Below are 16310 nucleotides of genomic sequence, written 5' to 3'. Positions count from 1 at the left end.
GCGCAATTGACCAACTTTACAGTGCCGCAAGGGCGCGACGTCTCATTTACGTGCGTGGTCAACAACTTGGGACAATATCGGGTGAGTACATATGAACATTTATGCACATATACTAACTTTCATAGGTACAATCATATGTATAAGGATGTTAGAATATATACTATATATATATATACTTACGGGATGGATATACATACATAAGTACGCTGCAAGTATTCAGTTCAAAAGCTGAAAAAGATGGCCCGAGTAGCCACACAAGTATGAATGTTGCTTTGTATGCACACCAGTGATGGAAAAGTAGGCACAATAGTGCCATTTTTGGGACTTTCATTCTCAGAGGCATTTTTGGCACAATTCATCCTGTTTTGGCATAATCATAAAATATAGAAATTTAGCATAAAATGCCAATATATAACAAAAAATCACAATCCACATTAAATAAAAAAAAATTACAAACTAAAATAAAAAAACTAAAATAAGCGCCGTGAGAAATATTTGCAAACCGCTGAATTCTATTGTGAATACGCAGTACAAAAAGTAAGTTTTCGCAACAAGAAGCTTTTAATTCACTATACCCGTTAGTGTGGACTTTAACCCTAACTAAACCTCCAACCGTCCAAGTACCGAACCCCCCGGTACCACTATCAAGTATTACGTCGGGAGGCGGTTGAGCACTAGGCTCGCAGGTTCATTCCAGTCGGTTTTACTCAGTCCTGGGCTACATCTAGTAGGCTTTGCCACGTCTTGTTTAAAGAGAAAGAGTTTTTTAACTATTTTTTTACTATATTCTTATATATGTATGTACATACATAAGTGTGTAAAAATATCAGAATAGCTGAATTTCCTTGTATATGTCTAAGGAAAAGTGATTTACTGTAATAACTTAGTTAATTAATAATTATTATATTACTTCAGAGTATTTTAAAAATATTATTTCTAAATATACATATATTTATTGTTCTTAAAAGGCCTTAAAACAAATTTAATTTTTAATTTCATTGTCTTTTCGGCGCTATTTTTGAAGACCATTAGGCACATTTTGAAATTTTGAATTTCCATCCCTGATGCACACTGTCAATGTGGCAATAAATTATTTTGCACTCTCAAGCGGAGCGCACGTTCTCCATTTTGTGATGGCAATATGTACATATATATATTTGTATGTACTTCTATGAGTAACTCAGTGATGGAAAGAACGCACGACTGACCTTAGCACGGCCCTTGGTATAGCATAAAAGAAATTGCAAATTTACGTACGATTATAAAAAACACTTACGAGCTCGTTTATGTGTGCCTATCAAAACAGTGTGAGAGTGAGTGCATTTTTGCCGCGCTTGAGAAATGAAAGAAACTAGTGTTGCCCTCTAATGAAGCAGCTGCTCATAATATTCATTTCGCAATTTATATTTACCCTTTATTAAAGATATGTTTTTAAAACAGCTTGTTTTCTTCGAATTCTGTGATTTAGGCAAATGACACTGAAGTTGGGTTAGGCTAGATTAGATTAGAGAGGCGTGTATGAGGCTATCATACCCCCACTCGGAGACAAGTTTTCTCATTGAGATTGTTGAAAGAGTTGTTCTAGTATTCATTTACTATCCCGGAGAAAATTGTGGAGATCAACTAATTTCACTTCCATTATCTTCACCGACCTGGTGGAAAAGCGAGATCGCAAGTGAGTAAAACGCCTTGTCTATAGAATTGGAAATTAGCAAAGGGTGAACCGATTCCGCCTCTTTCTTATCCAGACAACTTCTGCAGAGAAACCTTCGATATTTACTACGACGACGAAGCCAGCAGATTAATACTTTGAAGTTACTCAGAGCCTTCCCCACGGCAAATATCTCCGCCTCACAAATACTGCAGCCAGGCGATACAATAGCCTTATCTACAGATTCTCTGAATAGAGACTTGCTCCAACTGCCTTCTCATCCATGATCCATCGGTGTGGATGGTCACCTTTTTTAGCTTTAGTAGGCAGCTGGTATTTGGCCTTAGTAAAGAGAATTAAGGGATCTTCCGTTTCATTATAAGCAAGGCATGTTTAGTTTTAGATTGATTATGTGTTGCTGTAGTGCTTGAAAGGATCTTCGGCATTCCTTGACGCATATCAAGGCAACCATGGGCGCAGCCAGGTAGGGGCAGGTGGGTGCTCGAGCCCCTCCTAACTTTCAAATTTGCCTTATATATATATAAAATAGTACCCTGAAATGCCGGCTTAATAGGGTCATACCAGTGCCATATAGGAGTAGATCGCATTAAGAATCTTTTATCTCCGCTCTTCGATGTTGGTGTTCCAGGAAAGTTTAGAGTCGAGAATAATCCGCAGGAATACGTTGCATCTTTTGAAAATTTAAGATTTGCTCCATTGAGGGACGGAGTTCGAAATTTGTCTTACTTATTTCGCTTGGTAAATAGAAAATGTTCGGTATTGGAGAGGTAACCCCTAGACTGTTTCTTTCTGCAACCCTGCCAGATGGTTAATTTTAGATTGTAAAATCTCGCTGACCGTCGAGACGAATTTCCCCACAACCAGAATGACAAAGACATCTGTTTACACAATGACCTTAGTGGCTTTCGATGTGCGAAACAGGAATTCGGTTAGCTCGAAGTTCTACAACACACGGAAAATCCTACCTCGGAGTAACTGATATTTGATACCATCCAATTAATAATCCTGCTGGTAGCCTAACCTTATTACGGAACGTTGGCTGATTGGATTTTCTACATATTTTTGATTTAGTAGAAGCAAATACATTTATCTTATATTACCTTCTGTAGTTAGGGTGAGCAGATGTTAGACGTTTTATTTTAAGCCCTGCGACCCTGCCTTGCACATGTCAGGGTCCTTTGATCAGGGCGACATCTACATACATATGTCCTTGTCGAGTTAAATAGAAGTAGAGTGAGACAGAAGTGGAGTAACACAAATTAAATTGCACCACTATCAGCTTCCTCCATTTTGGTTTGTGGCCTATGACCAGTTGCACAAAGCTTAAGGGTGTACCATGAGGAAAATTTGTGTTAATAAGAGGGTCTGAACATAACTATATAACCATGAAAAAGCATAATTCAATTACAAATATATGGGAATCGTTCTTTACATTTATTTATTTAAGAAAAATAATAATATTTCTTCCAAAAACTCGAAAGCAAAAACAAATACGAATTATTTGATCAGTGCAGTTATTCCTCGCTTTCATCAACAATTTCTAAACGAATGTTTAACTTCAGAAAATAAATTAAAGTTTGCATGCGTTTGACTTTTGTATTTAAATAATTTATTTCAATTTGGAATTTCCATATCTAAATTGTATAACAACTTAAGTTAACACCCAGAAAATTTAACAAACAAACATGAATCACACAAACTGTTCGTTATTGCTGCGGTTGTCTTGTGTCCTGCAAGAAGATTTGTGCAATATTTACAATGCAAGTAATAAAACATTTTCTGACGACTGCAAATAAACCAATAAATTTACTCATTAAATGCATCAGAACACTCACTGAAGCCTCGCAAATACCATAGATATGTATAATGAAAGGAAAATAAATTGTGTATGTAACTATGTACCTACATACATACATGCTACTAAAAAATTTACAAATGTAGGTACTAATTAATAGCTTTGTTCGCCTACAAAATTGCCAGTCATTTTCAAAATACAGTATATATATGTATATGTAGTAACAACAAAATTTCTATCAGCCGCAGACAGGGTTGAGGAGAGTCTTAAAATTTCTTAAGACATTGTCGGCCAAAGGTAGGCGGGTGCACATGCAAGCTCTTTTTTGAAGTCATTATGACGATATACTAATCTGGTGGTTAGAAGTGTCCGAGCCTCACGCAGAGAGTTTAGTTCTCAAGATTACGCTAATCCAAAGGCATATTTTCGTGGAACTTTAATCCATGAATCTGAATCTGATAATTTGTCGCCAATATTTGATACGTAATGTCCCTAAGCTAAAGTAACTCCCACAAAGGAACTTTTCTTGTCTCCCAATCTAATTCAGCAAATGTTCAATGGCTCTACTATTTTCAAATTTTCCTAGTTCAATAAAGAATGCCAGTCGTTTGTCTTCTTAGCCAACTTACACCAAGTGGAAATTCCAAGTGAAGCCAATTCCTTCATAACTTGGTCATACAAACAGAGACTACGTCTTCTTCTGCTAAGGGATACATATTGACTACTTTCAGGATCGACGTCTTTGTGACCATTTGTACCACATGACTGGGCAAGGGGAGCCGTTGCATTTTAATTCTCTATATTACGTATACATACATATGTCGTTGTAACGTCCATCGTATGCGGTATTCCTTTGAGGCAAATATATCTATTTGGATACAGTTACTTTAGAGGGCTTCTAATTTCTTCTAACTGTTCTTTTATTGGCATTATCGAAGTCACAGTATTTACATTCTACTTGTTCCGTGTTCAGTTTTTAATAAGTTTAGTTTGCAAAAAAAAAACTCGTTCAGTTTTCAGTTTCAGAGTCTCAACTTCTCCCAATGCATTTTTTTGTTTAGAGACGGAAAACCAAAAATCTTCAAATTGTTTTTTCAATTTCAAAAGCAGTTAAAATCAGAAGACACCACTCCTTTTCCGGGCCATCGATATTTTTTTCTAAAACAATGGGCCTGTGCAGTGATACTAAAGTACTATGGATTGTAAGTTTTTTACAACTATCAGGTGAAGGAAAATTCTGGCTCGGAAAATTCTAGGCTAGTGAAAAATTTGAGTGTTTTTTGTTCTAATATTATTGCTAAGATATCTAATAAATGCATGGCTATCAGTTTGAAAATAACTAAAATCAGCAAAGACAAATACTTTTTTTATAATAATAATAAAAAATTGTTTAGCATTTTAATTGGCCAACTTCTTCTGCATCAGATCAACTGCTAAAAAATTTTAGCAATAAAAAGTTGTTTCACCATAGAACTTTGCTACTGATTAGCCCACGCTCAATGTTTGGAAAAAGCTTTACCAACAGGTCTATTCTATACTGGCAATAAACATTTTGTAGCTGGTAAATAAAGTTCCTGTCAGTTTTTAAACCCTTTTCGCATTCTTTGCACTCTTATAACCGGTAATTTTTTTAACCATCTCATAAGCTGCCCCGTGGAATATGCAGTGCCAGAATTTTTACAAATCTTCATAGCTGAACTGCCGAATATTTTTTTTTTACAGGATAACGCAAAAATAAAAAATATAAGTATGTATCATGGTTTTCATAACAAATGCCTTACAAGTATATTCTTAAAATTAAGCTTGGAAGAAGAGAAATCAAACTCTAAAAGAGTAAGCATTGAATTGACATAGCACCCTCCTTAAAGGGGTGTTCATGCCATAAACGGTTTTTGCTAAGCCAACATAAAATAATTCATTGCAACGAAGAATACGTGGAGGAACATTAAAACAATTCTCATAAGAAGGAATGGACAATCGATAGAGCCTGAAACACATCGATCAAAGAGTACGCCTCGCATCTAAGGCCATAAGGTTGATTAATAGACAGCGAGAACGGTAAGACGGGAGAGGTTCAGTAAATCTTAGCGAGCGAAAAGCAAACCGAGCAAAAACCCATTGAACAGATTCTAATCTATTGATATAAATAGAATGGTATGGTCTCCAAATAAACACCGCATATTCCAGCCTAGAACGAACAAAAGACGTATACAAAGTTTGAAAGTATAAGGATCGGAAAACGTAGAACAATTACGACGAACAAATGCCAACATCGCGAACGATTTAGAAATAATAAAATTGATGTGAGTGGTAAAGCTAAGCTTGGTATCAAAGTAGACCCCCAAGTCCTTAAATTCACAAATTGACTTCAGCGGCACATTTGAGATACAGTAGGAAGTAGGTACCAGTCTTAATAACTTAGCATAGGAGGTATAATGACATTTACTAATATTAAGGAATAGACAATTACGCATACACCAATTGTATACGTTGTCGAGCTCAGCCTGCCATTACCAATGCATCTTGAATTGCGGTGACATAAACTGGTAATACTTTTTGGTAACAAAATTGTCAGGTTACAAATTCATCGGTAATATGCAGAATAGACCTGTAAAGATACCAAACTATTACCAAAATAACTTGGATGTAAAATTTCTACTGCTTTTAATACGCGATCATTAAAATTAACCCTTTTTTAATTTCTGCACACAACTGTGAGCGTTTTCTTGGATTTTTTTTATCGCTTTCAAAAAACGTATGGAATTAATTTTCATTTGTGCCCTGGGCCCGATATAAACTTCATATAAAGGCTCAAAAATAATATGATTGATATCAGTCCAAAACTAAATCAAAAAACTAAATTAATCATAAAGTAAATAACTCAATTATTCGATTAATTGGAAATTATGATTACTCAAAAGTTCAGTTACTCGAGTAAGCAAGATTTTTGATTAAACAAAAAAAATAATATTTGAGTAAGTTGCTTTATGATTAATCAACATTTCGAGTAAAATGAGTAATCAACATTTCAACTCTTTACATATGTATAAAGTAGTTAAAGATCCTTGATACTTTGAAAACAACGATTCTCTTTTCAAAAATTAAAACGAAAAATGTTTTTCATATACAGAATGTAAAAAAGAAAATAAGCATTTTCCAAAGCAAACTCTTTTAACGAGCAAAATTATTTTTTTTTAGTAATCATATTTCAAGTAACTCGATTAATCATCGTTTTGAGTAATCAAAATCTTGATTGCTCCAACTTGCTCGAGTAATCGAATAATCGCACAGCCCTAATTTTTAGTTTTATTTTCTTTTTCGATGATCATATTATTGTCTGTTTATAAACAGGCAATAATGATTTGGAATTTTTTACCATCGGACAAACAGTAAGTTAGGTATTAACAGATCAGTTTTTGTTTTGCAAATGCGTATCTTACGTATAAATGTAGAATATGGTCATTCATTTTCATTTCATAGTAAATATTTAATTGTGATAATCTCAAAATCGGAGTGTTTTTGCAAGAGAGGGAGTGTCGTAGTGTCCCACCTAACGGCATTGCTGGTCAGCATTTCAAGCTCTTACAACTACTTATTTGGGATTTTCTCTTTTTATTAGGCAAAATACGTCGAACCTCCCTCTTCAGCTCCCTATATCGGTCCCATACAGATCACCTTACGCCCGATCGTAGCGTATCCTCCTGGCGGCATCTGTTTTCTCTGCAGTGGCACGATGTTAATCATCGTACCAGGTTTTCTTTCGGGCTCGCTGAAATCCGACTACTTATTCGGCGGCAGTACGAAATGAGCGTCAAATTTGGTTCTCCTGCCAGCATTAGAGTGCGTACGCACAGAAAATCGAGTGCAGCCGAGGGCAGCAAGGTGAAGTGAAGCGTAACTATAGGTGTAGGCTTCTCGCATGGAAGCGGCAGCAAATATAATATGCGCATTACATACTTTAAATGAAAAGTAACTAGAATATTTGTAGTATTCGCTTAAATTTTTTACTGGAAAAATACAGTTTCATACAATTTTTGCACGTACCCTAAGTAAATTTGTTGAATAACGCTTTCTGAGAGCAGATGCGAGAGTTGAGTGGCGAATAAATTGGCCGGCTATTGTGTTCTTAGTTTTTGACGACGTGCTTTCCTTGTGCAAATGCGTCTGCGTAATTTGGTTGGAATTTCCCGACGGTGGAGCCAAGAATCCCGTCCTTGCCACTCTCGACATGAAGACATAAATGCGCTCATGGAAGAGATATTAAATGTTCCGTCCCTGTCTTTCGTCAGGGGGTAGGTGTAAATAAATGAGGGGTTGAAGGATCTTGATTTGAAGTGGATTGTGGGCAAAAACACATCCACTGGGTGAATGACAGTACACGGTAACGGAGTCTCTCTCCCACCACAAGGCCGGCACTTAATTTGCACTGCTGTACATTAAAGTGGTCCAAAAATGTATGTAAAGAAATAAGGTCGCATTTTTAATGCCGCCAGCCCCTAGGATTGTTCTATACCAAAAATAATTATACCCCTATTTTTTTATTTTGAAATAAAAAAAATAGGGTGTGCTCAAAGCGCTCAAAGTTTTCAATGTATTTTATATGGGAAAAAAACAACTTTTCGTAGAAATAGTGTAGAATTCTTGAAAATCAATATTTTTCGATCGGAAAACTTTGCTTATCTTCAGGAGATTCCTGGTAATAATACCCAATTGTTCCTTTAACAATTTTTTCATGGTGACTATATTTTATGGGTCCTTGAAAATGCAATGGGGGGACCAATAAAAAATCTTTAATCATAAAAAATGGTTAAATAAACAATTGGATATTAATATTTGAAGTCTCCTGAAGAAAACCACAGTTTTACGATTGCAAAATATTGATTTTCAAGAGTTGTATGCCATTTTTACGAAAATTGGTTTTTTCACCATATAAAATACATGGAAAAGTTTGAGCGCTGTTAGCACTCCCTAAATATTTTTTGATTTCAAAATAAAAAAATAGGGGTATATTTATTTTCGTTTCAGAACAATCCTAGGGGGTGGCGGCATTAAAATTCCGACTTTATTGTTTTGGACCACTCTACTGTACATTGACAGCTATAGTGAACGGCTCTGCACCCAGAGCCTTTCCCCAGCTTGTGCTTACGCTAAATTAATAGAACTTTTCCAAAATTCGCATACAACTAAAACCTTCCTCAATTTCATAGTATAAAAAAGAACAAAATCACAAAAAACACCCTCAGCTCCAAGTTGACATTGTTAACTCTCCAATAGTGATGTTCCTCACGACATTATGTATACATTCTTATTTGCGTTTATACTACTTTTTCATATACATAGTTAGGTAGACCATAAGATGTATGTATGTGCTTTCATAACTATTTATGTGCTTACTTTCTGTTTTTCATACATTTTTCAGGTTGCATGGATTAAATCAGACTCCAAAGCAATACTCGGCATTCACACCCACATGGTGTCACTTAATCCCAGATTATCAGTGACACACAATGGTCACAACACCTGGAAACTACACATATCCCACGTACAGCTCAACGATTCGGGCAGTTACATGTGCCAAGTGAACACAGATCCCATGAAGAGTCTGGTAAGTAAACTCAACTAACCCAAGTAAGCCAACTAAGCATCGAATAAGGTGCTGCATAGGTACATACATACAAAATAGTTTAGGCAGGTGATAGTTATGTATATGAAACGAAATGGCCAAGTATTAGCTGGCCATACTATTTTAAAATTAGGCAATGGGTTATGCACAAAAGCTCTACAAATGAAGGAGGTGTGGTAGCACAATTTAAGCTGTTGATCCAAACATGGCACTGAACTTATGGTGTCATGCAACGCTACTCCAATCACCTTTGCAACCGCGCACTTATACAAGTAACTACTTTATATGTATATAAGTAACTGCGTAATTCCAGCTGGAACCAGTAAGTTAAAGTGCAGTCTCCATTTTGCTACTTCACTTGTTCGTTGAACTTTCACAGTTTTTTACACTAAACCAATGTTAATTAAGCAAGCTGCTGTCTGCTGTGAATGTATCTTGGCAGCAAAAATAATATTTTCTTTCAAAATCCATGCGCCTAAGCTCCCTTCTAGTATCAAATTCTTTCTAGAAATAAACGTGTGAATTGTTTTAAGCCCCAATATGTGACACTACGTACAATAAGTACAAAGAGGCTAATGCCAGGTATCCTATCTTAAGCCTCGTAAGGAAGGAATGTTATTGTCCATATGTAATGAAAACTGCTTGTATATTAGTACATATGTATGTATGCATATGCCTCAATTTCTTGGCCAATCGATAAATATACTCTAATGCGATATGATTATAGTAATCCTTAAAGGTCACCACTTCACCCCTAATGGGCAGAACCTCTTTTCAATTCACATGTTACTTCGTAAACAAAAACAAATTACAACACAAACAGTTTGATTGTGCACAATACATACATACATATGTATATGCTTATACAGGTCAACTCGTTTGAAGATTCGCCTGGGGCCTGGAATTTGTCTCTGAAGCCACACATAAGCCGTTCTGGCTGAAATAATAATAGCACTCTTGATGATAGCAGATTGCACATATTTAACTCAAATATGAACCGCAAAGAAATACATGTATGATGGGGTTTGTTAGCATACATATTTACAAATATGTTGATATGTACATATGTACATTAGGATAGCTCTCAAAATATTTTGCCGCTTTGGTAAGCGTATTATAACACTTGCTAAAATTTTGTAACCCACATCAAAGTATTTCGGCTCAATTCAGCGTCAGACGAGAGCTGAACCGCTCAAAATCGGGGGTTTCAAATAAACGTGAATACCCCGGCCCAGACATATTTGAACAGTATTTTCGTCGTAAGGTACTATGAAAAATTTATACTTTTCGATCATCATATCTTTTCATATCTATATATTAATACGCTAACATAAATTTTTTCTCCGTTCGTTTGGCGATTCTACTATACCGATTTCAAAACCAAGAACACCATTGGAAAGGCATTTTTCCGTAGATGAGCAGAATTTTTATGGTTTCACAATTGGTTGAAAATTACGGCCAAAACCGTCGTTTAAACATTTCGTATTTGTGTTGCTGCAACATGTTCAATTTGACATGTTTCGCATGTTGTTTCACTTCGCATTTGAAATTAGGCTTTGAAATAAATACGAAGATGAAGAAATAGATGATAACGATGAAGGCAAAAGTGAAGATAAAGACGAAAATGGAGACAATGACAGATACATAAAAATTAAGGTAACTGAAAGGGAAAAAACATTTCTTGAATTTATGAAGTGAAACTTCTTTAGCGGCAGTTGGTTGGTTGGGAGTTAATTTTCAAATTCAAGGGGAATAATGCACATGGAAATGGTTCTCAGCGGTTTAGCGGTTTGAGAATAAAAACAAAAACAAAGATGCTTAGAGGTACAGGCAAAAACGAAGATCAAAGTAAATTTAAACACTTTAAGGTAAAGGTGAAGAGGAATGTGCAAAAATAAAGATAAATATGAAGAAAAGGATGAGGATGAAGATCGATATTGTTATCGATATAAAACTTGATATTTTTATCAATATAATAATCGATATTGCTATGATAAAATAATCGATATTTTTATCGATACTGTTATTGATCAAATAACTGTAATCGATATAATAATCAATATAATAATCGATATTGTTATCGATACAATAACGGATACTGTTATGGGTATAATAATCGATTAAATAATTGATTTTGTTATCGATTTAGCCATTTATATTGTTAACGATATGTACAATAATCGATACTGATGATTGTTATATTTTACAATCGTTAATCGATTTTACAATCGTTGTATTTTTTATATGTTTATGGATATTGTTATCGGTATTTTTATCGACACAGTTATCAACAGGGTTATCGATATACTAATCGGAACATGGAATGTGATCACAGTACTTGACATCACATCACATTTTATCACATGATATGAAGTGACATCACATGATATTACATGACATAATATGATATCACATCACTCGATATCACGTGACATGACATTAGATGATATGACATCACATTATATGGCATGGCATCACATGACATGACATCATATGATATTACATCACATTATATGGCATGACATCACATGACTTAACATCACATGATATGACATCATATGACATGACATCAGAGGATATGACAACACATGACATAACATCCTATCACATAACATAAAATGACGTCACATCTTATCACGTCATCGCTACGTGAATAGAAAAAGAAAAGGATATAAGCAAAGATGTGAAAGATGAAAACAAAGATGAAGACCTTGGTAAAGTTACCGATTTCAAAACCAAAAACACCGTTGGAAAGGTAATTTCCTGTAGATGAGGAGAGTTTTTATAGTTTCGAATTTGGTCGAAAATCGTCGTTTAAAAATTTTCAAAATTGTGTATGGTTGTTTTTGCAACCTGTTCAATTTAAGCCGTTTGTTTTACTTCGTATTTGAAATTAAACTTTGAAATAAAGATAAATGTGAAGATGAAGAAACAAGTGATAATGATGAAGATAAAAAAGGCAACGTGAAGATAAAAGCGAAAATTGAGATAAGGCGAAAATGGAGACAACGAGAAATACAAAAGATTAGGTTAACAGAGTTGAAATTTTCCGATAGGAACCGAAATAAAATCAGCCATAAAGGTTACTGAAATTTATCGAATCATCGAAATTTATCCATGCTTATTTAGTTATCGCAACGTAGCGAATTATTCAAACTGATCAATGTTTACTGAGTTGTCGAAATTTATAGACACAGAAACTTAGTTGTCCAAATTTACGGATGGTTATCGAGCTATAAAAACGTGTGGGATTAACGAAATTTGTCAAGTTAAAGAAATGTATCAAGTTATCGATATTTATTGAATTATCATTATTTATAGACTTAAGGAAGTTTATCGCGGTGTCGTAATGCATGGAGTTCGTTCAACTTACAGAGTTAGCGATAGTTATTGATCTACTGAAATTGGTTGGTTCAACGAAGCGAAGTTTATGGAATTTTCAAAATATATCGATTTATAGAAATTTCAAGGTTATCGATTTGTCACTGCTTATCGAATTTAATCGTCTTAACAGAGCGTAACGAGTTATCAAAATGTTTAGATAGTTTCCGAAAAATGTGGAGAAGTCAAAAGTAAAAATTTATAACGGTATCCAAAGCTTTTACATTTTTGAGTTATCGAAATTTATCGAGCCCTCGAATTTCACAGTTATCGAAATTGGTCGAGTTAACGAATTTTGTGGAGTTATCGAATTTTAGTGTTCTTTAAATTTATCGAACTATCGATATGTATCAAATCATTAAAATTTAGCGATAAACTTGAATGTATCGGGTCAATTCCAAGTCCTGCCGAGGTCCTCCAAAGACCTTCTCAGATAAAAAAAAATGTTGTTACGTTTTAGCAGAAGATTTTCCGGTTAGTTAATTTGTACTGTATAAGTTTTGCTACATGTTAAGTTAGAAAACCTCTCCAAGGCTTCTAAAACTAGAAAAACTGTCGAATTTCGACAGTAACTGGCACTCTAGTCTCTACTTAAAAGATGCTGCAGTCATCAGGCGGGCGGTATGATCGCCACCTATATGCATAAATATGTAGGTTATTTGCCTGTTTTCATTATTCTTAGGTTAGTGTAGTGATAGAACTTTTTATAAAAGTATCGATATTATTACTCATTTAGAACACTCTAAAGAAGAATGGATGCCAATACTCATACATATCTTAGATGTTTTTGCAAAGCCACCCATCGCCCAATTGCAAAACCGCCTATCTTACGGCACTAAAATTTTACAGGAGAGCAGAAAAACGGGTTTTCTTTGAAGGCATTGCTTCTAAAGGTGGTATTTTCTCTAGATATTATTTCACAAATCTGTTTTAAAAACGATTCTATGATTTTTATGCATTAAACTCGATGCCTGTAGTTCAGGGTTACCAAATCTCGTTTTTGTCACAACCGCGATTTTGGTTGGCAACTGGTCGATGTGTGGTTAGATTCCTATATGTAAATTGAACGGAGATTGCTTTTTACCCGACTTCAAAAAAGCGAGGAGGTTATCAATTCTTCGGAATATGTTTTTTATGTATAGTACCGCCTAATTTTGGAGTACGTTAGCCGATTTCTATAATTCTCCTTTTAAAAGAAAGATGGTACCTCAGAGGTGGTCCTATAATAATTTGTTTAGATCTGACAATTGCATCATGAAGAAATTAACAGTACTCTTAAATTTGTATATGAGAATTGAGGTCGGTTTTGTTTTTTGCTTAAAAATTACTTGTGATACTTGAAATCTGATCTAACAAGTATTTCTAAAAGTGTTTTTGAAATAAACTTGCAATAAGTTTACCACAACAAGGGTAACAAAAAAAATGGTATAGCAAAACAGCTTATTTAAAGTTTTTAAAAGTAAGTAATTTAGAAGTTTTTGATGCAAACAAGCCATTCTTTTTTAAGTCGGTTGGATTTCGTAAAAAAAAATTATGTCATGTCTCCGATTCGATTAAAATTTTTTTATGGGTTCCAAACATGAAATAAGGTAACACGTGTTCGAAGAGATATGATCTGTCAAAGTTTGGATTTTTTCGTGATTCTGACTAATCCTGTACTTCTTCAAATCGGTATGCCTCGGATTCGGCCCATCGTACAGACTTCATATTAACATTTCTATATACATATAAGATGGTCAAGATGTTCCTAATTAGCTATTAACAGCTGATTTTTTTGATGTTGATTTGCATAGTTAAGACCAGTAAATTGGGTATTTAAAACTACACCATCGTAATCCAATGCACGCAAAATGCATGTGAAAATGCTGAGAGAAGAACACAAAAACTTGGCAGCCCTGGCGCACACACAATCACATTTTCCCGCCTTTTATAATCGAAACTGTATGGTGGAAAGTGTGTTCTAATATCTATTTGATACACAAAAAATGATCACGGCTGTATTTTTTGCTGATATATTACATACATATGTTCCATTTAGTTAAACAATATAAGAATATTGTAGTATGTACCACAAAAACGTATATTTTCTATAAAAAATCATAACTCAGAAAAAAAAATCTTCGCTATTAGAGATTTGGGTTGATTGTAGTTCGAAGTGTCTCTTTCACGGTAAAAAAGTTTGAGAGAAAAAAAAATACACTTTTTGAGAAATTAAATTAAAAAAAAATATGCGCTTTTTGTTTATTGTTAAATAAAAAATTTTAAATAATGAAAATCAATAATTATACCATTCTATCTTGAAGTGACAAGAATTACTGACATTTGAGTAAAAACATTGTTGGAATCTATTAAATTTCGACAAAGTTATGGGCATTTTAAAAAAACATTCTCACTTTCAATTCGAATAATCGATTTTTGCCTGAAAAACAAAATCGCGTTTAATTCGGCCGAAACATTTTTCCGAGCCAAAAGAAAAAACACGTGTCTCATTATTTGGACCAACAAACAATGTATTTGAGTTTGGTCGAAATTAAAAATCATGCTCGTACCTGACCGGTTGTCTGGAAATGGAAAGCATCAGTAGAAACATAGCGGTGACTCATCCCGTTCGTTGATGTCGCTGCAGCTCCCTATTGCATGAAATGTGCGGCAAAGTCGCTCCACAGTGTTGCCATTTTACATATTTTCCAGCTGGATATAGCTGTTTTCCGCCGAGTAGCTTCTAATTTGGCTGCTAGCTTTTTTTAGCTTTTTTCGGTAAATATTTTAACTCTTTCTAGCTGTTTTCTAAATTTAGGAAAATCCAGATAAAAAAACTAAAAAAACATTTTGATATTTGCCTTTACACTTTTCAAGGTTTAAGCTTAAAAATTTTTTCATTTGGCTATTTTTAGCCTTTTTTTTGTCCATTTAGCTGGATTGCTGAGAAAATTCTGACAACACTGGTTATCACATAGTCCTTGTCATATTTATTCTGGCTATAAATCCTATTCGCATTTTTTTATTGCAATGCATACACTCATGAACGTTATAAATACCAATATATCTGTAGGCGAGTACTAGGGTCAAATGTCATAATCTAAAATGTCATAATCTAAATTCATTCATTCATTTTGTATAGGAGAACACACAAAAAAATATGAAATAATTTTTAATGGTCACTACCGGGGTGAAGATATTGAAATTTGACTATTTTAACATATTTTGTTACAATAGAAAATACGCGTTTTCAGCTTAGGAAGTCCATATTAACTTTTTCCATGGATTTGACATGCGATATTAAGCTCCAAAGGCTGTCATTTGTTAAATATTTTTTTTTTAATGAAAGCAGCGTTTTCTAATTTTTTCCTAAGTTCCCAATAACACTGGATTACAAAAAATTACCTTGAAAGCTGTGAAGGACATCATGTATAGGGGAAAGTTAATATAGACTTTCTGAACTCAAAACGAATTATTTTAATTTCTTCTTTGGTAACTACACTGAGAGAAAAATCAACCAAAAACTGGTTAATATTACCAAATTCAAACTTGAAAAGGAATCAACAATATTTTGATTAATATTAACAATGCCTTGGTTGACATTTTCAACCATGATTTGGTAATATTAACCACAATTTTGTTTACATTAACCAAACTTTTGGTTGGAGATTTTTCGTTTGAATACGTTTATGTTCTGCACTTCACAGATGCTTTTTCATAATTCAGAGATATAAAACAAAAATTTGTATTATCCTTTTAATATGTGGCGGGATTAGCAAATAACAGCAAGCATCCCTACACACTCAGCTTCAGCCGCTTTATAAATGCGTCTTCAAATGTTAAACTTGAGAGGCTTTTTC

At 34.3% G+C, this 16310-nt stretch overlaps 1 protein-coding gene across 1 annotated transcript in view; it reads left to right on the top strand.

Moving 5' to 3' along the window:
• LOC118736351 (lachesin) overlaps positions 1–16310 on the top strand; it is a 74313-nt gene that overhangs the window by 1523 nt on the left and 56480 nt on the right. The window contains exons 2-3 of the mRNA XM_036466444.1: positions 1–81; positions 8887–9072. Coding sequence (XP_036322337.1) covers positions 1–81; positions 8887–9072 — 267 coding nt within the window. The remainder of the gene's footprint in view (positions 82–8886; positions 9073–16310) is intronic.

Source organism: Rhagoletis pomonella, unplaced genomic scaffold (assembly GCF_013731165.1).
Source record: "Rhagoletis pomonella isolate Grant_MI unplaced genomic scaffold, Rhpom_1.0 Rhpom_scaffold_00003, whole genome shotgun sequence".
Classification (NCBI taxonomy): Eukaryota; Metazoa; Arthropoda; class Insecta; order Diptera; family Tephritidae; genus Rhagoletis; species Rhagoletis pomonella.
This window is presented reverse-complemented; position numbering and strand designations above follow the sequence as displayed.